Source organism: Prorops nasuta, unplaced genomic scaffold (genome assembly GCF_024137725.1).
Source record: "Prorops nasuta isolate Cenicafe-Biocafe unplaced genomic scaffold, Cenicafe_Pnas_1.2 PNAS00003, whole genome shotgun sequence".
NCBI lineage: Eukaryota > Metazoa > Arthropoda > Insecta > Hymenoptera > Bethylidae > Prorops > Prorops nasuta.
This window is the reverse complement of record NW_027116800.1, coordinates 1,525,302-1,551,044: the sequence shown is the minus strand read 5'-3', so window position 1 is coordinate 1,551,044 and position 25,743 is coordinate 1,525,302. Positions and strand designations below refer to the sequence as shown.

Here is a 25,743-nt window from a genome sequence, read left to right as displayed (position 1 = left end):
ATGATCGGCACTACAACTCTTGTCTTCCATCAGGAGCCCATTTTTCAAGGCAAAAAGCGTCGTTTTTTCGAGATATATTTGTTTAAAAAATAACGTCATATATAATTAAGTGATTTTTGAGTATATAGGTAAAACAATCTCGTTAAAGAGCATAATTTTTATTCATTGAGCGATTTGAAAAGGTAAAATTCAGGTTATTATTTGGAACATTGATTATACATCGAGTTTGCTTCACCAGACCGCAGACCCGAGGCATTATACACCTGGTGTTCAGCACACCTTGGAGGAACGCCTTGTGGTATTGTTATTAGCCGCTAATTATTATGATTGTCTTGAGCAGTGGAGAAAAACGATTCGCGGTTTTCTAGATGAGCCATTAAAGTTTGCGTGGTGGAGGATGAGGTGTGTATGTGGAGGAGGGGAGGGGTGAAGAAGGGGAGAAAATGGGCAGAGTAGGTAGACTGTTTTAAGAAGGAAAGTGCATTCTAAAGGCTAAGAGTCACTGCTTCGCTTGGCTACTCCTTGTAGCGTGTAGCGTCGTATACCTTATTGGCGGGGGCGTCGGCGTCGACGTCGGCGTCTGGACCACCACTCGGCTCTTGTATTACGGGCTCCGAGTGTCTAAGGGGTCTCCTTGCGCGTAACAACTCCTGGGGAGAAAACCATCTCTCACATAATTACTTTTCTCATTAACATTGTGCCTCATTGTTCCAGCGGATCGTTAGCGACTCGTGGAGACCATAAAATTAATAAAACTATGCTCTCAAGCTAAATTACGCTTACTTTTAATTATCTTGATTATCTTTCCAAATCAGAATTTTACTCCACTCGAAAATAATGCGTATAAAGGGCACGTTTATATACACACAGTGCTCGCTCGTATATTATTAGTAAAAATAAATACAGAAAAAGATTTTAAATACTTCACTTTGCTTCTATGCAATTTTTCGGGCTCGATTTCGCAGTGTTGTAATTGACAAGGATTGTGTGTGTCTGTGTGCGGCACCGCGTTATGCGAAGATTGTCCTCGCACACCGGATGTTGACTGTTGTTGCGACTCTTGACAGTTGCATTCTCTCTTATCTATCGACGCGACCCATGTTCGCTGCACGGATTGTTAACTGAATCCAGGAGGCTGCATTGTTCGTTTTCCGGCTACGCTAACGGTGCTCTATTGTATTCTTCACTCTTGCGTCCATTCAGCTTTCCACTGCGATGCCAACGCGCCCTTCTCTACTTATTCTCTATCTCCCAGTGCACGTCGCGAGTTCGTCATCTCATCGCATCGGAAATTTTCCTTTATTTCACCTTACTCTCTTTCGACTACTGTCTTTGCTTACAGTACAACGTGTTTCACCCCCCTTGACCCTCCCACTCTTTGTAGCCTCCCTATGCGGAACGAGGAATCATTTTTTTTTTAATTATTAAAACAAAAATTTTGAACGAATATTTCGTCTTAATTTTATCCTACGTGTTTCTTCGACTAAGATCCTTGTATAACAATACTATAGTTTATCCATGTTTACTCTTCAAGGCTGTATAACTTTCTTTACACTATAAGAGAAACGATTAAATTAATGAAATAAAACTTGGAATTGTAAATAAAATTTTTCTTCGCTTCATCTCACTCTCATTCTATTATAAAATCTTCACCAGCAATGCTTTCCACCCCCTCCACCCTTCCACCTCTTAGACCTTATTTATACAAGAAGATTGAATTTCAGAAAAAATGGTTAAGGAAGTGTAGCTTCCCCGGTGTAAAATTATTAATCTCGTCACGAGGCAAGGAAACTAATATCGAAGATAACGGAGAAACATATACATATAATCTAGCGTGTTGGTATACGGAGGAGGAAGAATGAAGCGTCGGTGGCAGCGCGACGGACGGCAGTGGCGGAGACGGCGTCAGATAATGCGTTTCGGCTACAGTGCCGAAAATAGTTCAAAGTAAATACCATACGTGAGTGGTACCCTCTAATCTCTTCTTCCTTCGGGGATTCTGATTGCATTATGACCGCCGCGAAAAGATGAGTGCTTCTCTCGAAAGGGATATAGTATTCTTCCGGTTCGCCGTGTTTTCCTCTTCGACTATACGTACATCGGACTAAATGCAATATTTGCGAGGAACAATGACGTTCGGTGTAAGTATGCAGAGAGATTGATAAAATTCTCCGTCGACGGTTTGGAAATATGAAGAGATGGGGGGAGGATACTAATAATAGTGAAATTCGAGCCACGGAGAGAAATTAGCGCGTTGTTTATGAATGCATGCGCGTTGGCGACAGGCAAAGCGAGGGAGTGGATGTGGATGTCGCGAACGCTCCAGAATGAAATTCAAGTGGGTAGAGCGAGCATTGAGGATGCGCCAGGGCCGTTTATACTTGCAACTTGGACGACAGAGACGCGCGTCGAGTGGCGAGAGTTGGCGACCCCGGGATTCTGCCCTATACACCGGAGAGACAGAGTGCACCGAGACGCACACGGTGCGCGTCGTCGAGCGTGCGAGGGCCCCGGTTGGCCCGAGCAGAACGCAAGTAGTAAGAATTCCTCCGCGCGGATCTGAATGAGTCCCGCAGCTGCCACATTCCTGTGTGCCATCACTGCGATTTTCTTCTTCTTCTTCTTCTTCTTCTTCATCTCTTCTCAGCTTCTTCCTCTCGTACCCTCACCGACACACTTGTTCCTCCATGCTAAATATTCCTCCTCTTCCTTTTACGCTCACCCACACCAGCACTCTCAACCCTTTCACCATTATAACCAATCGCCCTTCTTAATCCCAATCATTAACCACGGCATGCTGCTCCATATACTTTATATGCTTCCTTCCAACTTTTTACGCCGTATTATCTTTACAGCTTGTTCGAGGTTATACCGCGGTGATAAAGCGACAAAAAAAGAAAGAGGTGAAAACATACGATTGGCCCAAGGTATTAATGGCACCAGCTTCCTGTATACATAAAAGTGTACAAAAAACAGCCGTATTCTAGGACAATTTGCAGGCTAGACGGAGGATTTTATGTTTCCGAGATGATAAAGTTTTCGATGAAAACTCGCGCTCGCGCGCGCCATTTCAGTTTCATAACTGACACAATTTTCTTATACGTATACCTCCCGTTGGAATTTTTCTCTCGGTTTTGCGCGGGCGGCCATTCATTCCCGGTGTCACTGTCGTCCCGTGCTTTGTCAAGCCTTTATTTCGGTTGGCGGTTAACGCCAAGGCTCGCGTGCCACTCTCCTACAATTATATATATAGTCTGAAGATGAAGACCCCTCCCAGCTCTCTCCCTCTCTTCCGACCCTTTCTCTCGATATAAATATTGCATTCTTGGGAAGCACGCGCCACCAGATTCTCGCGGATATCGTCTTACAATGGCAATTCCGACATTACCAAATCATTCCAACCTCGCACGCGAGTCCCTTTAAACCGCTCAATCCCCCCTCGCAACCAACGAAATCATCCTTTATAATAATATACGGTCAACAAATTTTAATCTTGATAAAAAAAAAACGGTAAGATCTCAATCTGATAAAAAATTTATATCTTTAGAAATCTTTTGTGTGTTTCGAGTAGAAAAAACCTGTCATATTATAAATTAATAAAAACCAGGTACATTTTACGCTGGGGAGAAAGTAGATTTTGAGTTGTGGAAAGGAACACTCGTGCACCGGTGCGTTTACCGCCGGATTTGGTGGCTCGATTGAAGTAGGAGGGGGGAGGGGAGGATTAATAAGTAGAAAAAGGCGGTAGGTCGGCCAATGAATTAGAATGGTGAAACAACAGTGGTTTCGATAGGGGTTAGAGGCACGCGCACGTTTGGGCATGTGTTTGCGTGGCACGTGCCGTGCGTGCATGCATTATTCTACTCGCGATTCAAGTATTCCACAGCTCGCCCTCGAGATGCGGCAAACCACCACGAGAGTTACGAAGCTTCTGGCACGAGAGATCCGATACCCTCCCCATTCTCGTAGTTTCCTCTACCCCTCCCCCCCCCCCCTCCTGCCCCACTCCTTTACTACCTCCACGCCATCTCCTACCCCCAACACATAGAAAATTAATTAAAGCCGGTGGATCCGAAGGGGACCGACCCGTTTGTTCCATGGCGCCTCGGCGAACGCGATCTCCACTCTCTCATTGTAGTGTTTTTCACGAAGCAGCGCATTATTCTTTTCTCCGTCCCTCTTGCTCTTTCCTCTTTTTCTCGATCTACTCTTTCTTCCCTTTAACTCGAGTACCGAGCAAACCTCGTCTTGTTAAGAATTAATCACTTTCCGCGCACAACTGCCGTGCACTCGGCTCACTCTGATCCTACGGAGAAGCCACAGCCTCTGGCTTGGGGTAGACCCTTTATTTCAATCCTTGCTAAAATGAAGAATTATAATTTCTTGCTTTACCTTGACCCTTGGCTGGTCGTCGACGCAGCAAGAATTAGGCACGACGCGTTAAGCCGGTTAATGCGTAATGCGTTAATTCCACACTGCGAGAAACGAATCTTGCGAATTTCGCTGTAATACGGTACTTGCCTGTTATTTCTTCATCGAGCAACAGCGTGGGAATTAATAAGCGAAAATTCAAGGTTTTTCTTTTGTTTTTTTCTTTTTTTTTTTTTTGTAGTGATAATTTTGTATATGCTATACATGACTGGAGTAGTTTTGAGTGTGAATTTTGAGGAGAGTCTCTACGTTGGTCGATGAAAAGAAAAATCGCTGTGGAAGCGAGTTTACCGACACGTCGAATTGACTGTGCTCAAGGTGACGTGTTCAGTCGTCTCGATGCGTCCCGACGTCCCTGGTCCCGAGGGAATCGCGATCCCACAACGATCTTCCCAAAAAGGACTCGCTGGATAACAGGTCCGAGACAATAATCCTGCTGACAGCTGCCCCCCACTCCGAGCTTATTTTCTCGCTTCTAGCTAGCCAAAGCTTTCAGAAACCACTGACGTAAGAGAAAGTCCGCTTTCCGATGTCTAGTCTTTCTACACCCCTCACTTCCACTGCACCATCCCCATATTTCTCCCGCATGATCCGACCTTTAATACCGTTAAGATCCTCGCTCTGACCAAGAGTCTCCTTTGTCCAACATCAAAAATGCTTCCTTGCATCCATCGACTAATTCTTAATACGTGAGATTCTATTGTATAACGAACGTAAGAGAATTAACGAAAAATTAGCAAAACTCGCCATGAGTTTACGAAGAACGGTAAAATTGTGTGATAATTATTAAATTTTTATATATACTTCCTGTACATATTCATTTCCACGACATACTCGCTAAAAAAGCTAGAGAAAGTTAATCCTGTAAAATATAGAGAAAACGTTTGGATAAGTAATGGATAAAATATACTGTGCACGAGTACATAGCTTAACGTTTATTTTATATTTTCAAGGCTATTAAAATCCAGATATCGCGAAGCTTGCAAAATGCGACAGATCCTCGTACTTTTTTGTTAAAACACACAATTTTATCTCGTTGTGCAAACTGCATTTCTCAGTTTGAACTTTATTATTTCATCCCTGCTTTTTAGCTTGTGTATTTAGTAAAAATACATACGAAATTAGGATTTTAAAACTGTATTTTCCGAGAATTGTCTTTCTGACGGTCAATCTTCTTGCTGTTCTTCATTTTTGCTCTGACCTTTTCTACTCTTATTCAATAACTCCGCAATTCCAAAAGCATATGTATCTCCCGTATTTTTGCGAACTTTTCGAAAAACAGTCGTGATCGAAGTTCTAGCTTGTCAATAAAGCACAACCTACGATTAAAGATACATAAACTATACGTGGCTTTCTGTACCAACAAAAAAGTAGATTAAATGGATCTGCACGAGTAGACAGGGACAACGATGAAACAACCGAGTCTCGTTTCCAATTAAGCCACGCTATTCGTATAATGGAACCCGACAACGCACGTGCACCGTCTTCAATTATTTCGCACTCTGCGAGTAAGCTACCTACTCGATTGTCAACACTGAGGAGCCCCCCCCCCCTCCTTCGGTCTGTCTCACTTCATCGCTAACTTACCAATCGAGATTTCATTGTAAAACCTCAACGGTACACTCAACCTCTTTTGCCAACAAGTATCGTTCTCCCCTTGACTCGTCGCATTTCTCTGAAATCGTCCTCGCACGGTACTCTCCTGCGCGTCCAAAGAAAAACAAACAAACGAACCAACGAATAAAAGAGCGCAAACAAAAGTTTATCAGCGAGCCAAAGAATATTGGCAGTAGCATTGGAAGCTTTCAAATTATGCAATACTCCTATGCTCTGCATATATATATATATATATATATATATATACTTGCTGACCTCTCTCTCTCTCTCTCTCTCTCTCTCTCTCTCGCTGTATACTCTAATACACAAACTGCTTTCATATTTCCGACTAATGCGCGTCTATAATTACTGTCTGGCTCGACAAAGTAGCCTTTGTGATTGTTTCGCAGTAAACGCCGAGCCGAGAACGTTGAGCCGCCACGATATCGCCGGTCGATATCGGCCAAAGCGAATTATTAATATGACTGACTTCCAGAAAGCAATCGTCCAATTTGTTTACCCGTCAGCGGGGAATATCAAAAGGATTAGAGGCGTCGAATAGATAATAAACACCGGCCAATAAAGCTATCCTAAAATACCTCCGGTGCAACGTATATCTGGCCTTACGCGTTTCTCATCCATCCAGAAGCGTCCCAGCTATACGATCTATACGGATTTTCCGCTGTCTTTCGCGCGCGAGTCCTTTCTCCTCCCTCCCTCCCTCTCGCGATATTCCCAAAGGGAATTATTTCGTTGAAAGTATACGTGTATAATTTTTATTCTCGGAGATCTCAACGATGTTGAAAAGAGGAGAGCAAAGAAGAGGCTCCCTGGCAATAGCATCGTGAAACGACAACGATCCACTCTTCAAACCACTCGAGAAACGGCGCTGTGCGCCGCGGCGCCACGAAAATACCGCTTCCGGTTGGCCTAGATTCCGCATTCACGAGAGACTAGATAGAGAGAAGTTTCACTGCAGCGAATCCCGTTCAGGGCGCCTCATAACTTATGTATCCGTCCCTCTCTCTCTCTCTCCTCGACTGGGAGTCGAGAGAGAGAGAGAGAGAGAGAGAGAGAGCCGTTCGACTCTTCTTTAAAATTCCATTAAGAGTGCACCGTCGCTTTTTGCCCTTGTCTCTCGTTGTTTCGATCCGCGGGACAAACCGCCCTGCTCTCAATTATTCATGCCGAGCGCTCCACGCATTCGACGCGAGTCCGCCTCGTGCAACTCACCAACCTTCAATTTCCATCCAAAATACCACCTCCCCCCCCTCTTCTCCTCCTCCTCCCTTTCCTATTTTTCACTCTGCCGAATATCTTTCGCATAATTTCCTTCTTTACGCGATTATATATTCCTCCTGGCCCCAAATCCTCGTCATCTCGTAGCTTCGTAATAAATTATTACCTCTTGGCACGCGCTTCTTTGAAAATCAGGTGTATAACCCATGTGATATCGATACTCGTGATTGTGCTCCATTTTCTGGGAAAAAATTGATCGATAAAAAATCCTACGCGTCTTATCGCATTTTACTGCAGAAAGTTTTCCAACGAGAAATATCCTTATCGTTATATTATTATTATTATTGAAATCCTCAAGACCAAAGACTCACATCATTCCTGAAATAGACGAAGAAGAGAGAGGCGGTATTCCGAGGGGGGCAGTTGTAGTCGCGTCCTTCGCTTTGTCTCTCGCATCCTCCTCACTCCCCCTTCGATAGGCCGTGGCGAGTCGCGAGGGAGAAACGACAACGGGGGGCTTAAATCGTAAGCGTTTCCGCGCAGCAGCGCGTTCAAGCCACTATTGAGAGTCCACCGTAATTTTAGACAGTACCACCGCTCCCTGCGACAGTCTTTATAACGCACGTGAAGTATGAACCACTTCCGGTGGACCCACGTCATCCCGCGCGCCCCTTGCACTCTCCAGCGACTCTGTTTCTAAATCTAGACTTGAAATTTCGTAGCCTTTAACTTTGCATCCAGTCGACCACAGTTTTATTGACACAAACACGACTCTCTCTTCTCATATCCTCCTCACTGCACTTGTGTATTTTTTATTCCATACAATTATTCAACATCTACGATGATACCAAATTTTCTCGATCCTCACCGAATATCTCGTTCCTCGACTGTGTACACCTGTATAAAATCATTTTTATCATACTGTACACTGTGTCCCAGCAGCGTAAAAAAAAAAACAAAACAAAACAAGAGAATACTTGAAAGGTATTGGCAAAATGTGATTTGAGAATTAATCGGTGAGAGTGAGAATTATGGGGGTAGTAAAAGCGGTAGGTAAGTAGAGGTATGTTTCGGTAATTGCGTGGCTAAGTTTAGGAGGTGCAGTTGGCGTCAATGCGCGGATGCATATTCAGAACGGGCCTCTTCATATTCTTGTGCAGCGTAGCCCTTGCGTTTGTGCCTGTGCGTGTGAATGTGAATGGAACTTGCTGGCACCCCGCCTGTTTATATTTAGCCGCTGTGGGCGGTATAGCTGTCACGGATACGTATCATCGGCATAACTGAACTTTGCAAATGAATAATGATGCTTCATCGGGTACACCGATAAAGTTCCTGCGATGCACGCTGATCCCCCTCGACCCTTCGTTATCGCTAAGAGAGCTTTCCTCGAGGGACAATGCCGAATGCTACCCCGTGTACACCGACGACCGCTCGACACCCACCACACTCGCAAGAGTAACTCAGCAACCGCACCTGTCAACCGCGTTAACCGCTGAAACACAAGCCCCACGTTTCATTTTTTCGCCCCGCACCGAATAAACCATGCTATATTTAGCGGATCGCTCTGGGACTCTCTCCTGATATCCTACGGTATCGAGCAACAGTCTTGGAGAAAAATTCGGTTCTTAACGAAGATGGCGTTTCCATTCGACGGGAGGATCAATGGTACACTTGTACATCGATCGGTATGTAGGCGATTGTGGTCCCTGGCAAGTAGAATCGAACGAATAATAATCGCGAGGTAGCTTCCTGGGAGAAGGACGACACGGGTGCATTTAATATCGTGCACGTGTGACGTCTCAGCTGGTGCCCAGGCTGGATGAATAAACGTCTTCCTTATCGTCCAAAATAGACTTTAAACTTCAAGCATATCTGGATCATAGCCAGCCTCTAGGAAAGTACAATGATGTTGGCCATGTTATAAATTGTTACTGTCGTACATAGGAAGAATCTCAAACTACACAGTTTTATACCCACTCCATATCCAAGCTCATCTCCCATAAATAATGTAATAAAGATATGCTAGCAGTATACGTCCTAAGGGAAAAGAAGGAAAAATTAATTTCCTTTTGATTCTTGCAGTCGTATCCCACGCACATGAGCGTCGACTCGCAGAAGCAGATGGAGATGCAGCGGCTGCAGACGGAGCACTTGAAGCGGCAGCAGGAGCACATAATGCAGCACAACATTCAGGAGCTGCAGGCGCAGATGACGAAGAATCAGCTGAGCATGTCGAGTCCTCAGTCGCTCATGTTCCTGCCCTTTCTCGAGCAGCTACGAGGCCTACCCGTGCAATCCCCGATGCAGCCACCTCCACCACCTGTCACCTCCACGGCCACCAACAAGCATATCAACTCCATAGCCAATGTGAGTATAATATGACCTATTAGCAAAATAGTCCTGTGTTTCGCAATTAATATTCTCAAACCTCAACAATGATGATTACGACAGATGATCAGCGGTCATCGAGACGGTTCAAGTTGGGCAACGGCGCATTTGGCGCAAATGACAACGCAAATGGAGAAAGAGTCATCGCCAACGCCAATCTCGTCGACGGCAGTTGCACCAACTGCACCGTCGCACCAGGATCTGGACGCCCCGCTGAATCTGACCAAGCCGAAGTCGTCGTCGTCCGGAGGTGCGACTCATCCCTCTTCTTCGTCACCCGGGAGCGACTCCCATTCGACGGGCGCAGGCAGCAGTGGCCAACAGGAGCAGCCCCTCGCGGCTACGGCGCCGAAACTCTTCCCACCGGGTCTCCCCATCCCCAGGAACTATTTACCTACCCTTCCTTACGCGGGACTTCCGCCGCACCTCAGCTCTCTCTCCACGCCAAGTGAGAAAAATTCTCTTTTTTCAAAAATATTAAACTCTACTGGTAATATGTGCATCGTTTATCATCTACCACGGGTATACATATATATATATATATATATAGTGTAAAAAAATATCGAATCGCGATGATCGCTTAATCATCCCGCAACTGAGCGAGCTGGTCTCTCTGATTAGAGACGATCGACTTTTTCTCTTCGCTTCTCGTTATGGAGAACCCGTTTCATTTGCCATCTGGTTCTCGCGTCCGATTGCACGCAGTCAACGATGCGTAACGCGATTCCACGATAAGATTACCGCGGAGTTTAGTCGAAAAGGAAGCTTGCAGTTTTCTGGTTGTCATTATAAAATCAGCGTATATCGTTATACGGCTATTATACGCTCGGCTGGCGTAACGATTCGCCATTGACTGGTCCCGAATGAACCAGAGCCTTGTATATATATATATATATATATATATATATAGAATAAAGAATGATGAGGAGAAAGGGGAGGGGGCGAGAGGAGGAAGCGTAAGATTTGGACAAATGGAATTGTTCGATTTGTTTTCAGTAAGCAAAGCGATGGCCAAAGAGGAAGCTGGAGGGGCTGGAGGATCCGCGGCTGCTGCCGCAGCGGTAGCTGCAGTGGAGAAACACTTCGCCATGCACGGAATGTATGGACTGCCACCGAACGCAGGCGCAATGCCTCCTTCGCCGCAAACCCAAAGGCCGATGAAGCATTCCGGCTCCAGAGAAGAGTCCTCTCAAGAGGAACAAGACTACCTTACTTCTTCTCATAGTAGGTTTACATTTTTATGTATATATATGTGTGTGTGTGTATAAGTCCCTCTTTCCGTAACTCTGTGGAAATCACTTGTTGAACATGCGCCGGAATAACACTCTATAGAATTCAGTGTATGAATATTTGTAATGGAATCGAGTGAGAAATTATTAACAATTTTTTTTTCTCACAGTGTGGCGAGAACCTGGGTATAAAGTTCCGGAAGATATCACGGAAAAAGGTAAAGACTACCAATAGTTCTTCTGATGAAGATTACAAGTCGCAACTCGATTCTCACGCTAATGTGTGTGCGCGCGTGCAATCGCAACGTTGTGATATCTAACACGTCTCTTCTTTTCTCTTCAGCTAAAATGGTGAGACAGCAGAAGAGGGAGGGTGAGAACAAGCCACATATCAAACGTCCCATGAATGCCTTCATGGTTTGGGCCAAGGACGAACGTAGAAAAATCCTGAAAGCGTGTCCAGACATGCACAATTCCAACATATCCAAGATACTCGGTAAGAAGGTCTACGAAGGTTCAAGCGTAACAAGTAACATTGCACCGATTCGAGTCAAGGTTGATGGTCAAATAAACGAAATCCCCTTAATACATGACACAATGATTTTAACGAGAATTCAGAGTCCCCATAGCCAGACTATCGCCTGAATCGAACGGTGCAAAACTTTTGCTACACCTTATATAAGAAAAAAAAATGTAAGGGTTACTTTGTGCGACATTCCGACATTGAACGTTATTTCCGGTGACTTTAGGTGCTCGATGGAAAGCAATGTCAAATTCGGAGAAGCAGCCGTACTACGAGGAGCAGTCGAGACTGTCGAAGCTGCACATGGAGAAACATCCGGATTACAGGTACCGACCACGTCCGAAACGCACCTGCATCGTCGATGGGAAAAAGATGCGAATCTCCGAGTACAAATCGCTGATGCGTCAGCGCAGGCAGGAAATGCGGCAGCTTTGGTGTCGGGACGGTGGACCGGAAATGGGATTTTTGTCACCGGTCAGTTCCGAGATGAGCTCCCAGCATCATCCTGGTGGTGGGAACGGCGGTGCTCCAGGGCCATCGGCAAGACCGTCGGTCTCCCCACCAGCAACGATGCTGAACGGAGCTGCGGCCGGCCCGAGCACGGATCATCCTTCCTTTTACTATCCGCAGGATAGTCTCTCGCCGACGGACATGATGAACTTCTCGCCGGAGAACTCGGGCTCGATCGGAGGATACGACGCGAGTCCACGGCACCACGACGAGGATTGAACCGCAGCTCCGGGTCAGCCGCTATGGCCGCCCGGAGCATCCTCCTCATCGACCATCTCAGGACTCGCACACGAGTTATTCTGGTAACCAAAGTCACGTCCCGTACTTCGACAAAGCTTCGGCCTCGATCTAAGAAGAGGAAGAAGATGTTGGAAGCAGCTCTTCTCCTACAGCCACAGGAACCAATGCGCGTTGTTCGAGGACCGAGCAACCAATTAGCATCTCCTGCTTCTTATTCGTGTTCTTCTGCAGCCGTTGCGTACTCCTGCTGCGCGAAGGAATCTCTTTAGGACTCGTACGACTCTTCGTTGTAACTCGATCGAGAGGACTGAATCTCCTGTCGATCGCGATCAAACTCTGCTGCTGTTGCTCGACAATGTACCATGTATATGTGTTATGCGATAATTTCGAGAATAAAAAGCAACGACTCGTCGCGTCAACTTGCATGCGTCAACCGGACGGAAGGCCATTCGCGAAGTCGAGTCACCGTGTCTACTTGAGGAAAGAAAGAGAAAGGTCAGCGAGAAAAATGTGAAGCTTCTCTCCCGCGCGAGTCAAATGTGCTAACGTTGTAGAGATCCTGTTGTAGAGAAGAATCGACTAGCGCTGTATGATCGGTAAAGCACATTAGTAGCTTGTACGCTTACACGCGTAATCGTAAAAAAAAAATAATAATCGATTAAGGAAAAAGAGACGTAGAAGAAGGGAGCGAGTGAGAGTGTGCGTGCGTGCGTGAGTGCGTATTGTAGCTATCGTCTATCTAATTGTAAGCTCGAGAGCTCCAATGATGCAATGCTCCAATGTGCCAAGACTAGCGCAAAAGTGCGTGTACACCTTATGATGTAATCCGCGAGACGAGTATCTAATGTAAAATGTAGGTACGGCAAAAGAGAGTTTCTATCCACATAAGTTTTTGTAAGACTGCAAAGTATATAGAGTCGCTTGTGCACGCCGAATGGATCAATCAGAGATTCGATGTTTTCATCATCCGCGCCACCGATGCTAAAAAAGAGTTATGCAGCACGACGATTCTGGAAAGGTGCGCAGAATCGAGACGATTATTGCGACGTGTGAGCAGCGATGCGACGCCCAGCCAAAAATCTTGTTCCTATTCCTCTTCTAGCGTGCATCCACTCATGCGCGCGCGCGCGCTCGCGCTCGCGCCTATAAATCGAATCGAGATCCCCCTATCTACTATATACGTACGTAATAATCTACCTACCTATCTACCTGCATTCAGCGTAACCGCTCGGCGTCGTTAATGCGCGCGCGTTCTCTCTGTGCGTATAATATTGCACCTATTGCCATTTAAACTAAATAAATACATACATAAACACATATGCCTAAACATTGGTACGATACTCTCTCAATTTAAACATTATGCGTGACCATGTCATATGTAATAGAAGAAACGCGAAAACACTAAATGCAATATAAATTGAAATAAGGGAATAAAAGATTTTCCACTTGCACAATTTGATAGAAAAGTAATAAGTCCATTTATTATAAATACTTAATATTTATAGTATTTTCATCATTAATTTATTGATCTTAATATTGTACAACGTAAACTGGAAGAAGGGAGCAGGAGGGGGATGGTATAGTCGATTACGGAGTAAATAATAATAGTAATAATCATAACTGCTGGAAGGAGAAAAGGAAGGAAAGGAGGAACGAAAGATGCGGTGTTTGAGACATGAATGATGTTTGAACGAGTGAGCGAGAGGGAGAAACAGGGAGAATGAGATAAGTGTGTGCAGCATCAATTAATTCATTAATTAATATACCGTTATCGCAAAAATTGCAACAAGATTATCGTTATTTATCTTTTGACGTGAGAAGGAGAGATTTAGTTTTTTTTTACACATTATATTATATGTAGTATACTATTATATGCCGCATTATCTCGTACGTTTCTTTTCTTACGAAATCGCGTTCGTTTGAAGCAAAGTAACCAATGGCAAACGAGACTAAAGCGAAGGAGGAGGAGGAGTGGTTGGAAGAATAAAAGAAAGAGGATGTATGTTTCGGTAAAAATTCGCTACGTAAATTTTCGTATTGGGAAAGTCATATCAGTCGGCTCGAGTAGATGGACGTTGTTGACGAAAATTTGGATTATAGCCTGAAGGCTTTACGTAGAATTGGGCAATAAGGGTATGGGATATCGATGTGATAATACTTATGTGCCAAATAGCGTTTTCGCGGACGCGAGACGATGGAGCCTCCAGTTCCGAGTCGCCTCATTGGCTCGACGTAAAATTCAATAATTTTTACGTCTTCTTTCTCACTTTTTGTGTTATTATAATCAGTGCAATTATATACAAGGTACCTTATATAATTTTATAAAGAGAGCCAGTATCCTCGATTTATCTATCGGTGCCCGTTCAGTTGGGGCTTAAATTATGAAACGGCGTAAATTTAGGAGAGCTTAATGTTGATAATAATTTATTTTATGTATATAATGGATTTGGTACAATGTAATGCCGCTATTAATTAATAAGAGTGGTCGGTACAAGCGTCAATATTATTAACTGTACAGTGTAACTATATTGTGATGCGCCTATTAACTACATACATACATATATATATATATATATATATATATATACTACACACGTGTATACCTATATATACATACATGAAGTTATTCGGAATCTGTAGGATTACTATACATATGTATGTGTGTGTGCGCGTTAATTAATGCGACTCTTATATGTTATTATTTTCATTATCATGATTTCACGATTATTTTAATGACGATAATGATTGTAACGTTATGATTTTTATCAACTGTCTTCGCTACTTAGTACTGTTATATTATTAATTTTTACTATTATTATTATTATTATCATTCTTATATAGCTATTATCACATGATTATTATTAAATATTATTATTTAAGTTTTATTAAACTTTTTACTACGATTAGTGATAAAGAAACAAGGTTGTTAGTGCCAGTGTAAAGGATGACGATGGCGGCGACGCGGCGAGACTTCAGCGGTGTATAAGAACGCTTCGTTCGTTCATTGCTCGCGCTTTAAAATACTCAATGAAACATTTTCAATGCCGCGCGCGTCACCAAAATGGCGAATAAACACTGATTCCCATTATCAGGTACTTCGCATCCGACGTCCGTCAGCTGTCAAAATGGGACTGGGGTTCGTCGACTTTGACAGAAAGAAATAATCTCTCACAATTTTAAACAATATGTAAAAAAAAAAGATTAAGATAATCCGTAGAAAAATTTTTAAACTGTCGGGCCTACTTTCTATCGCCAGTTTGATCTCCAAAGATTTGTAAGCCAACGAGATTTCGTCTTTTATGTTTTCCTTGTCGCGAAAATGATTTGAATCGAATGTGTGACAGAAGTGCTCAAAACTTTTTCGAACGAAAGACCAATGCCCATCATATATTGCATTTTATTTCCAATTGTGCCATATTTTTCAATCTTTGTCGAAAAAGCACTCGTTATTCTATGTCCTCTTTTTCATTCTCAATCGCAATAATCAAGATGACAAATTCGTGACAGTATATACTTATTATCGGTGTAATATGCGAATGTAACCGGAAAAGTAAACGTCATGTGTGTGCCTCGCGTAATTCTCTCATTAAATCGATCGATTTAATTTGTTACTTTTGGCTTCTGTTTTCTTTTTTTACTATTACTAATTATTATTATTATTAATATAACGATTATTATAATTACCATCGTTTCTTCTTCTCTATACTTTGCGTTTCTTGTCTTTTTCTTTTTTTTTTTTTATAATTCTCATCGTGCATTCCATCAATTGCAATCTTTGTTGGTAAAAACAGCGTGTTTTCTGTATGAGAGATCGTTTGCCGGAAACTAGCAATCTTAAGTACTTGATTCGAAGCAATCTCTTCCTTACTCGAGTAATCAAGCATTATGCGACAGACTCAGCGAGATTACTTAATAAGATCCCAGTTTTTATGCAACCAGTGCGAATGCAAATTGTAAGAATAGGAAATTGTAAATCTCGAATACACTACTAATATTATAGTATATTCTAACGTAAAAAAAAGTGAACACTAACATCCAATCTCAATATTCCAAGCATTCACTTCATTTACATATACGTTGTTGTTAATGATATAAAAAAATATAATAAAATAACGCTTTACCGAAATTCAATATTAGGTTTAGATATACGACGTTATTTCTAGGAGAAAACTGTATGTATGAACGTTGTACATAGTAATGCAGTAATGAGCAAATGTGTGCGAAGATAGAGAGAGAGAGAGAGAGAGAGAGTATAAAAACGAACAGTCAGGCGTATGTATGGATTTGGATGCCATTACATTCTCACGATCATCTTAACACTTGCGCGCCCGCAAACGCTTTACACTATTTAAAAATTATAGGTACTAATCGCATATATAATCTAAACAACTGTATCATATATAAATACGTATGTATACACTCGGTGTGTCAACTCTTCAACATTTAGTTGGGAAAAAAGTCTTCGTAATAAATCCCTTGAATATTATTTTTTGCGCTACCGATCAGTACCATCGATAGAAGTGTTAGGATGAACGTAAACAGCATATAGTAGAACAAAGGAAAAGCCCTTGCTTGGAAATCAAACATATTTCATTATTTAATTGCACTTGGCGTCTCATTTCACGTCTCATCATGGAAACAGAAAAAAGGGAAAACATCTTATTATCAAGCTTTAACGCACCACAAGCTGGCTGTGATCTCAATGCACGACGAATATAATTTATATAGCCACACTCAACCAACTGCGTATAATATAATGTAATGAAAAAGTAAGGAAGAAAAGAAACGTAAAAACTGATAATTGTATTTTGGTTAAAAATAAGCAATTGCTAACCGTTCATTCCAAGCTGGCTTTTCCTTTTAGATAGTGACATCAAATGCACTGTATCACATAGATAGCAGCACTATTATTATAAACACATAGACATATATGATTATATTTATTATAATAATTTCAAAGTTAGGTACTCTTTGTTGTTTGTATTTTACAAGCGTAATCATTATTATATATATAAATAAATATCTATATAAATGAATAAAGTTACTTCACGTGTTTGTCAATTGCTTCTTTCAGATGGGCGTACTGGGGACCGTCGTGCAATAATATACAATAATTTGGTTCTTTAACAAAAATTTATGAATTACTGTAACACATTTATTCAGTGATAACGTACATACATTAGCAATAAAAATAAAGTTTCGTCTATTTGTAGCTCACTGATGCCTAGCTTTTTAATTATATTCTGTATTTTCTCCAAGTGTAATTTTTCCGATGGCGTCATTATTTCCGCGATCTATCGAGCAAAAAAGTCATGCCTCGTGAGAATATTATCACTATTTGGCACAAAGAAATATAATCGTATTCATTTTACTAAAATTATACCTCTGCAAGTTGCTCTTCCGTGGCTCCATGCTCTTTTAAGTTACTGGCCAGCGTCTGCATACGTAATTGCTTGTCAATCATACGTCGATTGCTTGTCGATTCGTGCTCCCGTCTTTGTACGATATTATACAATGCGTGATAACAATGCTCTATTTCCATACGAATCACTTGATTAAGGTCAATATGAAACAAAAAGAAAGTTTTTGTAGGCACTGCAGAGACACCTGCCTTTTTCATTTCTTGCATTTGCAAATAATTTTCTTGCAATAACGTGTATGTTAAATGTTTCGCTTCCTTTGCTGGAATCATTGCAAGCTGCTGAATTTGCTCTTGCTCAACATATTTTCTACTACGTACTAACCTAAGAAAATAAAAGAAACGTTTGTTTAAAACAGTACTTTTGCCCGCGTGTATAATTTTTTCCATTCATTCTTATACCTAAATATTCTAGCTGCTTTAGAGCCAAATCGCTCCATTACGATATTCTCTAAGGTCGTCCAAGCTAATTGATTAAATGCTTCTTTCATATTTACACTGTACTGTCCTCCTCCAGCATCACCAACACGCTTTAAGAACTGACTAGTATCTTCTTCTACAAAGTAAATGAAATTGAAATCATGGAAATAAGTTCAATTCTTAATAATTAAACATCAATTTTTACCCATTAGTCTTAAATATTGATCTAGGTATTGTAAAAGAGTTGGATAATTTAATTTTTTTACTACTTCTTTGATTTCACTCATAGGAATTGGATTAGATGTGTCTTCCCATGAGGCAGTTCTTAAGTACATAAGAAATAGCAACTGCCGCATTAGTTCACCTGCATTTTCATCAAAACGTTTGGTCATAGCTGATACTATAACTTTATCTCTAAACAGTAAAATAAAAAGTGTTTTTTACTTATATTCATTATAATCCTTAACCAAAGCTTTATACCTTAAATCTTGGGTTAGACGATCAAAATTAATTCTCCAATATACATTACTATCACCTGCCTGTTTGTTATTTCCTTCTAAAATATCCGTGATCACACCTACATCAAGATTTGGTAAAGTGAAATCAGGTTTATCCATTCCAAAATCACCTGATTCATTAGTACCCATATAACGTACCAAAAATTGATTTTTAACTAATAATTCAAATTTTTCCTTCAAAATTGGTACTGTTGAATTTTCTTGCTCTGAAATATCAATAATGCATGTTACACTAAAACAAATAAATATATATTTTGATTTAAAAAAATACAACTTTACCAGTTGTCTGTTCAACTTTCTTATAAACTTTTATGATTATTTCTGAAGCAGTAATATACCCATTTTTTAAAACTTCTTCTAGCATCATTTCAGACTCATCGCCACATATGGTTTTAACAAAAAACATGTACCTGTGTAAACATTCAAAATAATATCAATTACTTTGAAGGAAATTGATCACACATCACAAATTTTTTCTACACATAAAACATTCTTTACCTTGGGTAACAGACTATCAATACTATTTTTTCAGGAAGTACAGTATACTCTACAAATCTCTCTCCTTTTGCATATGTAACAAAGCCATATTTAATGAGAACACACAAAGCTTCCTTCACCTAAAGTGGTTTTTAAGTCAATGTAATGTATATTACATGAATATTGCAATAATATCTTATGTACCTTTACTAAAGGAAGACCGGTAGTAGCACGAATATAATTTAGTATTTTTGTGCCATGCTTAAACAAATCATCTCCTACTGCTTGTACTATCGGGCCAAAGTGCTCCAATAAAAGTGCTGAGCACAATTTTCCCAGCACTTCTGACATTATCCTATAATTTTGTAAACTCATACATTATTTCAAAGTTTAATTGTCAATTATTTTCATAACATTACCAGGTGGCACAGATACTTACTTACCAACCAAATCATTACCCTCGCTTCTGGCGCTTCTGGCTCAACTACCGTAGCTCCACAGCGAGACACAATAATGAACTAATAGAAGAGACGGCAATGACGGCATACGCCAGTCACGCCAAACGGTGGGAATTTAAAACCCCTACACCGTCACCTTTGCGCTTACTAAAATAGGGAGAAGGGTTATTGTGGGAGTTGCGAATACCCACACAATCTACTGACAGCTCGATGAGGCGATATTAAATGCAGTGGCGTGGCTGTAGCGTGGTGTTAGTCGATGTCGAAAGGAAAGAAGGGTGTGTGTGAGACGACACGGTCACAGTTCCATTTAAAATGTCGGCAATGAAATTGAGCATGCAAGATAAAAAAGATTTAGAAAAGTTTACAAGGTTCTTGGCGCTCAAAGCTGCTCAAATTATTGTACAGTCAAGGTCAGGAGAAAAGGTCAACACGAATTGTAGGCCCAATCCTATCGGATCTGATTGGGTAAATTACTGTCTTTATGCAATTATTGGTTAAACTTTCTATTGAATTGCATTATAAGATATAATTAAGTTTTTTATATTCATTTTCCACTTAGTTTAATTTAGCTGTCCAGGAAGTGCCAGATGTTTTAGCTGAAGCTAAGAAAGTATTGTGCAGTGAAATTATTAGCTCTTCAGTACCGCTATGTATAGAGATTTCCTTACGGACTGTTGAAGGTGATACAATGGTTTTGGAAAATTGGAGTCTTAATGTTTTACCAGAACATAGTGATCCTATGGTAAAAGTAACTTATACAGTTTATAATAGAATGGGTACATTGTTAAAATCATTACTTTCAATATCAAGAGTCACACCTGCCTATAAATTAAGTAGACGACAAAGTTCTGATTCTTATATTATATGTTATCGAATTTATATGGGCGAGCCCCAATTGCATACTTTAGGTAAATACACTTATATTTAGCAAAATCTTTATGTCTATAATATCAAAATAAGAATTTTATAACTTTGTTTATACTAGGTGAAAACTATAAGAACATTAGAGTGGGTCAATTGTGTACACCTGTGGGCACTATTCACTTATGCATATCTTATAGAACAAAACTAACATTTTCTCCAACACAAACTGGCAAGGATTCCCTTATGCTTAAAAGTGATCACTTTCATTCAGATTTAAGTTCACAACATATACGTTATCAGCAAAGGTACCATTTTCTATTAAAACTAGGCTTGTTTGCTGGATTATTATAACAATGTAATTATTATCATGCATTTTAATTTATAGGGAAGAAACTGCTAAGTCTTTGAGTGAAAATGTAAAACCGGGGAGCTTTCCTCCGGATAATCCATTCAATCTTAATGAGGAGGATTTAGCAATGACAGATATACCATTTAGCTCTCTACTAATACAGAAGAAGCCTGCATCATCTCCAATACCAACAAGTGAAACTATAAATGCAAAAGAAGCTAACTCAACAACTACTACCACAGTGGATAGTAACAATGGGAATAGTGAAACACCCTGTAATGATAATAGTGCATCGAAATGCAATTCACAAAATGGATCCAGAAGAAGCAGTTGCTCCATGACCAGCGCCTTTGATAGTTTTATTATGGTACATTTGGTAATTAAATATAATTTGCATAAAAATGCATTCTCCTTATGTTCAAGATAATTATTTATTTTTAATTATTTAGAAAAGTCCTTTTGCTGCAACAAATTCTAGCAGTGATTTGGGTACGTTTTATCGCGAGTGTCAATGCGCACCGCAGCTTCAAACATTTACAGAGGATAGAACACTAGAGGAACAGGTTGGTGATCTTACAAAACAATTGGAAACATTTGAAATCAGTATGCATCAATATGAAGATATGCTTTCGTCACTATGCCAAACGGAAAATAATAATTAATAATTATTATACGAGACCTACTGTAACAGATGTATTATTAATACATCGAATGTTTTTTAATTATATGAATCATTGTCCTAATTGTCGCGACTGCTGTTATTCTATTGAAAACAATAGAAAACTTTTTAATGACGAAAAGTAAAATTAGATTCATATATACAGTTGGAGGCAACAATAAAAGTTCACAACTCAGGATACATAAGATTGGGTTTATGTAAACGCTAGACACTGTTTATTATTTACCATACATACTTTATAAATCATGGTAAAAGTTATTCGTGTAGAAGGCGCCAAAAAAAGCTTTATTGCACCCAACTGTACATATTCAAATTGTTAATTATTGGCATTGGAAGTTAAATAGGTGCCTTTTATGGAGTATTAAATTTTCTCATATACTTTTATTAGACGGAATTTAGGTTTTTAATATATAATTTATTTATACCACTTATTATATATGTACAAAATGTAAATTAAGCAAAATGTTTTTGTGATACTGATAAATATAATGGATGCAATGGATAAAAGATATATTATAATTTTTATATCATTTATTATACTTTAAAGTTTAATAATAGTGGTTTATTTCATAAACTGCATAGAGACTGAAGCTTCTAAAATTTCCCAAGATCTAAAACATTGTATTTATCTTAAATAAGATTTTATTTCTAGCAATCATTTGTAATTTATTTATTATTTGGAATTATTAAAATTATTGAGATACATGAATGTAAGTTTTATTTATGGTATCGTTAATAGTAAACATTGAAATATCATAATATCGAGATTATGTTAATGATTTAAAGCCCTATCATAGGAAATTTAACTCTATTATCATTATTGGTGTCAGCCTTTAAATTTGTCAATGCAAAACTTTGAAGTGTACACATCGGTAGCGAGTATGTGTTCTTCAATATGTTATGTATTGTTATGTGTATTATGGAGCTATGAGAAATGGAGAAAAGGACAGTAATTTTTTCAGGCCTCTTTTACTGCAAAGTACGAATTTTTCAGAATCTTATAGGCAAATATATGATTAAAATTATTGTAAGTTAACTTAAACTAATTATTTTTAGGTTTTAACGTAAGAAAGTTTGTAAAAATAAAAATATCTCTCATTTTGAGTAATTTTAAAAAGCATTATTTATTATCTTTTTCATATAACATGTAAGGGAAAAATGTCCATATTTGTCACGAATAATAGCTCTAGCAATAACAGTAGAAACAAATATGATATTTATAGTTTATTTTCCAATAAGTGGAAGCTTTTGACATCACTTCTTTTTCACAGTACTAGTGAAATAAGTTAGAATGAAAAAAATATGTTTATTTTATTTTAACTAATTGTAACAGTTAAGTATTGCAACGAATTAAGAAAAATCTTTTTACTTCAACAATTGCACCAGTTCTGTACTCTTGGATCAATTGAACATCCCACCAAGCCTCCTCGGGCGCACCATTCCAGGCATATATATATATATATATATTTCTTGTTCGTGTGAAGCACCTCCTGCTTCACGCACATATTAACAAATTTGATTCTAGAATGAATTCTTTGCTTCGACGGAGTTTTCCCTAGAATTCCCTATCGACTCCTTTAAGTGAAATTAAAGTAGGAAATGTGAGCAGCAAATATAAGAGTGTTTATGGTTCGTGAACTTTTTGAAAACGTCTTCATTAGCCATTACATGGTCTTTAGCACGATTTCCACTAGCTACATTAACTTAAATACAAAATGCTTTCTCCTTAACATCCGGTGGATGATCTGAATCCTCCAAAATGAGTACCACAGCTCCTATAGCGTGAGCAGATTAAAAGGAGACTTCATATATAAAAAATCCAACATTTTTCATTAAGATTGATAACTAAGACGCAAAAATTGATCCATTCCAAGGCAGAAGAATATTTGGAATTTAACGCGTTGCTCCGCTTGAAATGCAATATTCATCACAGTAGTTTCACTCCATCGGATGATTTCAAAACTTCCTCTTCGTTACGACTAAATTTGAGTAAAGATGTACATTAGACACTTTAGTTAATAATTCTTTCTCCTTCTCGTCTACCTAGAACTATGCGAAAGAAAAATAATAATTAAACATTTTCTTATTATTTAACATTATTTATATAGTACTATATATGGTAATTTATTTTTATTCTCTTATCAATGTTATGCAACAATTGCATCAATGATCTCCAAGCCGCGTGATCTTGAAACGTCCTCAGTTATTAAAGTTTTTTAAAAATAGGGTATATAAGCTGTGCATCAAAGTGCAGCTAATCTAACGCATGGTCTATGACAATTTTCTTGAAACTACTTGGCTCGCTCTATCAAACTTTCGGTTTCAATAATTCGTTTTCGGGTGTCTTCATCGTTAGCACCGAGTGATGTAAATGCTCTAAACGTAGATTATCTCGTATCCCACGACAACTGAATATCTTTGTTCCTACGTTATTTCCACACACAAATATTATCTTATAAAAATTTAATTTGAGAATAAATTTTATTTGCAAAAATGTAAATGATAACATGCTAATTGTTTTTAAGCAATATTTGATGTTATATTTTATGTGAAATATTTATACCTATGGGTATAAAGTTTTTATAATTGTGCCAATATTCGGAATGAGGTGACTATTAATGACGAAAGTCGTAAATCCATATCAATTTCTATAAAATAATACAACAAAGTTTCTCAACATGCAGCATCATGTTCTCGGGTCGTTTAATAAAGACGGCAAAGTCTAACAACAAATCAGGGAAAATATTCGATAAATTACTCTTGAGTTGAGTCTATTTTCTATTGATCCCAATAAAATTTGGTAGAGCCAATTGGATGCATCCAATTATTATTACATCACAACGATCACTCTCAAACTCCATAAACAAGCAAGTCAATTTTTTTAAATGATAACTTCATTCAGCCTAATAGGAGATACCTAAGTAATATATATATATATATATATATATATATATATATAAGCTCTAATTTAAAAATATTAACAAACTTAGTTTTCAATATTCATTGTGCAATAGAATTGTTTTTTTTTACTATACGCATCAAAATCGTCTATCCACAATCAGTGATGCCAGAAATCATTCGTCAGCAGCTAGAAAGCGGAGCGGAAGATGTTCTATTTAAAAAAATCTTGGTAACCTTCAGGATAATTTTCAAGGTCATCCTAATACAATCACAGTATAGCTTTTTTAAAAATACACAAAAGGGTTTTATTCATTATTTACAAAATCTGATCTTTTTTAAGAATTTTGGTATATCCAATTTTTTTTAGACACCGTGTATATGCGTTTATACTATATAATAAATTTATTGAGTAAGTCGATGTAGGAATGCGATTAGCAAACAGTAAAAAGTACTGGCGAGTAGCTTTTTACTATGTTATCTGTATCTGTACAAACATGCAGCACGAAATAAGTCATATAGAAATTTTTGATTGCCACTTTGTAGAAGGAGAACTTATACCGTTTGAGCTTCTTGGAATTCTAAGATCTAAGATGAAGAAAATACATACTATCAGCTTTACAGCAGCGATGCCAATGGAAATTGGCCAAGGAAAGTAAGACTGTTTTAACGAAGTATATATAGTATATCGACAAAATATTGGAACCGTTAGTACAAATACTATATATTCTTAAAGAAATAGATATAATAAATTAAAAAGTAAGTTATATAAGTTTAGCAATCAACATATACATAGTACTTATCAAAAACATGGCTAAAATATTCTAGAACTAAATCTAATACACTGAAACAATTTTGCCACTATTATGTCAATGTGGTATGTTTTTTTTATTTTATAAAAATGTATTTATTTTTTGTATTAAGAAAAGACTAAGAATTTCCAGGAACATATAGATTTTTAAGATTTCTAGCTCAAATCACAGATACCAATACTTGTTTGATACACCATATGTCTATAATTATTTAGAAAAGTTTACAATAATAATTGTAATAATTCATTTAAAAAGTGTCAGCAACATTACTAACCGTGGATAAGCGCAGAATTGAAAAACTATATTACCTGCAAATATTGCTAATAGAATATTTTATTGATACTTACCATTCGTAGGTATATAGTTATAGAAGAAAAAGCGTCGTCAGTTGAATGTGCAATGTAGGATAACGTATTGACGGAGCACTCATAAAGGAGTTTCCCATTTGCGAAAACTCTGACGTAACGATACACCACGTGTCTTGCTCACCTCGTGGCGGGATGTGAATCATCTGTATTACTGTTTATTTTTGTATTAAATGTCATTAAAGAAATAATTATAATAGTATACAGAATTTTACATGCGGCATTTAAACAATTCCTTTTAGAAAGGGTTAAAAAGATAAGAGATGATATTTTTGGCAGACTAATATAATTGATTAAAATAGAAGGATATTTTGAAAATACAGTG

The 25,743-nt window shown here is 38.9% G+C and overlaps 3 protein-coding genes across 6 annotated transcripts in view; 2 read left to right on the top strand and 1 right to left on the bottom strand.

Annotated features, from left to right (window-relative positions):
* Window positions 1-17,200, top strand: part of Sox102F (transcription factor Sox102F) — a 39,306-nt gene extending 22,106 nt beyond the window's left edge. The window contains exons 5-10 of the mRNA XM_066747037.1: window positions 9,349-9,633; window positions 9,718-10,102; window positions 10,651-10,878; window positions 11,054-11,101; window positions 11,227-11,379; window positions 11,633-17,200. Coding sequence (XP_066603134.1) covers window positions 9,349-9,633; window positions 9,718-10,102; window positions 10,651-10,878; window positions 11,054-11,101; window positions 11,227-11,379; window positions 11,633-12,135 — 1,602 coding nt within the window. The 3' untranslated portion in view covers window positions 12,136-17,200. The remainder of the gene's footprint in view (window positions 1-9,348; window positions 9,634-9,717; window positions 10,103-10,650; window positions 10,879-11,053; window positions 11,102-11,226; window positions 11,380-11,632) is intronic.
* Polr3C (RNA polymerase III subunit C) lies at window positions 12,769-19,534 on the bottom strand. Of its 3 annotated transcripts, none has more exons than XM_066747040.1 (9): window positions 19,430-19,534; window positions 19,195-19,345; window positions 19,012-19,130; window positions 18,793-18,923; window positions 18,476-18,719; window positions 18,201-18,409; window positions 17,978-18,131; window positions 17,540-17,900; window positions 12,769-17,450 (listed from the first exon to the last, which is right to left on the bottom strand). In XM_066747040.1, the coding sequence occupies exons 2-9, from the start codon at window positions 19,339-19,341 to the stop codon at window positions 17,316-17,318; spliced, it is 1,500 nt and encodes a 499-aa protein (XP_066603137.1). In that variant the 5' UTR covers window positions 19,342-19,345; window positions 19,430-19,534; the 3' UTR covers window positions 12,769-17,315. The 3 variants fall into 3 exon arrangements, with proteins under 3 accessions (XP_066603137.1, XP_066603138.1, XP_066603135.1); XM_066747041.1 differs by having other exon boundaries at window positions 19,434-19,469; XM_066747038.1 differs by lacking the exon at window positions 19,430-19,534 and having other exon boundaries at window positions 19,195-19,414.
* A 175-nt stretch (window positions 19,535-19,709) lies between these two features.
* On the top strand, window positions 19,710-21,850 carry Atg13 (Autophagy-related 13). 2 transcript variants are annotated; one of them, XM_066746869.1, is made up of 5 exons: window positions 19,710-19,916; window positions 20,011-20,359; window positions 20,437-20,620; window positions 20,701-21,031; window positions 21,114-21,850. In XM_066746869.1, exons 1-5 carry the CDS (start codon window positions 19,764-19,766, stop codon window positions 21,324-21,326), a joined length of 1,230 nt encoding a protein of 409 aa, XP_066602966.1. In that variant the 5' UTR covers window positions 19,710-19,763; the 3' UTR covers window positions 21,327-21,850. The 2 variants fall into 2 exon arrangements, with proteins under 2 accessions (XP_066602966.1, XP_066602965.1); XM_066746868.1 differs by having other exon boundaries at window positions 20,701-21,040.
* The last annotated feature ends 3,893 nt before the right edge of the window (window positions 21,851-25,743 follow it).

Coding starts and splice junctions, on each gene's coding strand:
- Polr3C (XM_066747038.1), bottom strand. CDS start 19,365: ATGAGTTTACAAAATTATAGGATAATGTCAGAAGTGCTGGGAAAATTG. Junction 17,901..17,977: donor AAAGCAGCTAGAATATTTAG/GTATAAGAATGA, acceptor TTATTTTCTTAG/GTTAGTACGTAGTAGAAAAT. Junction 17,451..17,539: donor CGGAAGAGCAACTTGCAGAG/GTATAATTTTAG, acceptor TTTGCTCGATAG/ATCGCGGAAATAATGACGCC.
- Atg13 (XM_066746868.1), top strand. CDS start 19,764: ATGTCGGCAATGAAATTGAGCATGCAAGATAAAAAAGATTTAGAAAAG. Junction 19,917..20,010: donor ATCCTATCGGATCTGATTGG/GTAAATTACTGT, acceptor TTTTCCACTTAG/TTTAATTTAGCTGTCCAGGA. Junction 20,621..20,700: donor CATATACGTTATCAGCAAAG/GTACCATTTTCT, acceptor TTTAATTTATAG/GGAAGAAACTGCTAAGTCTT.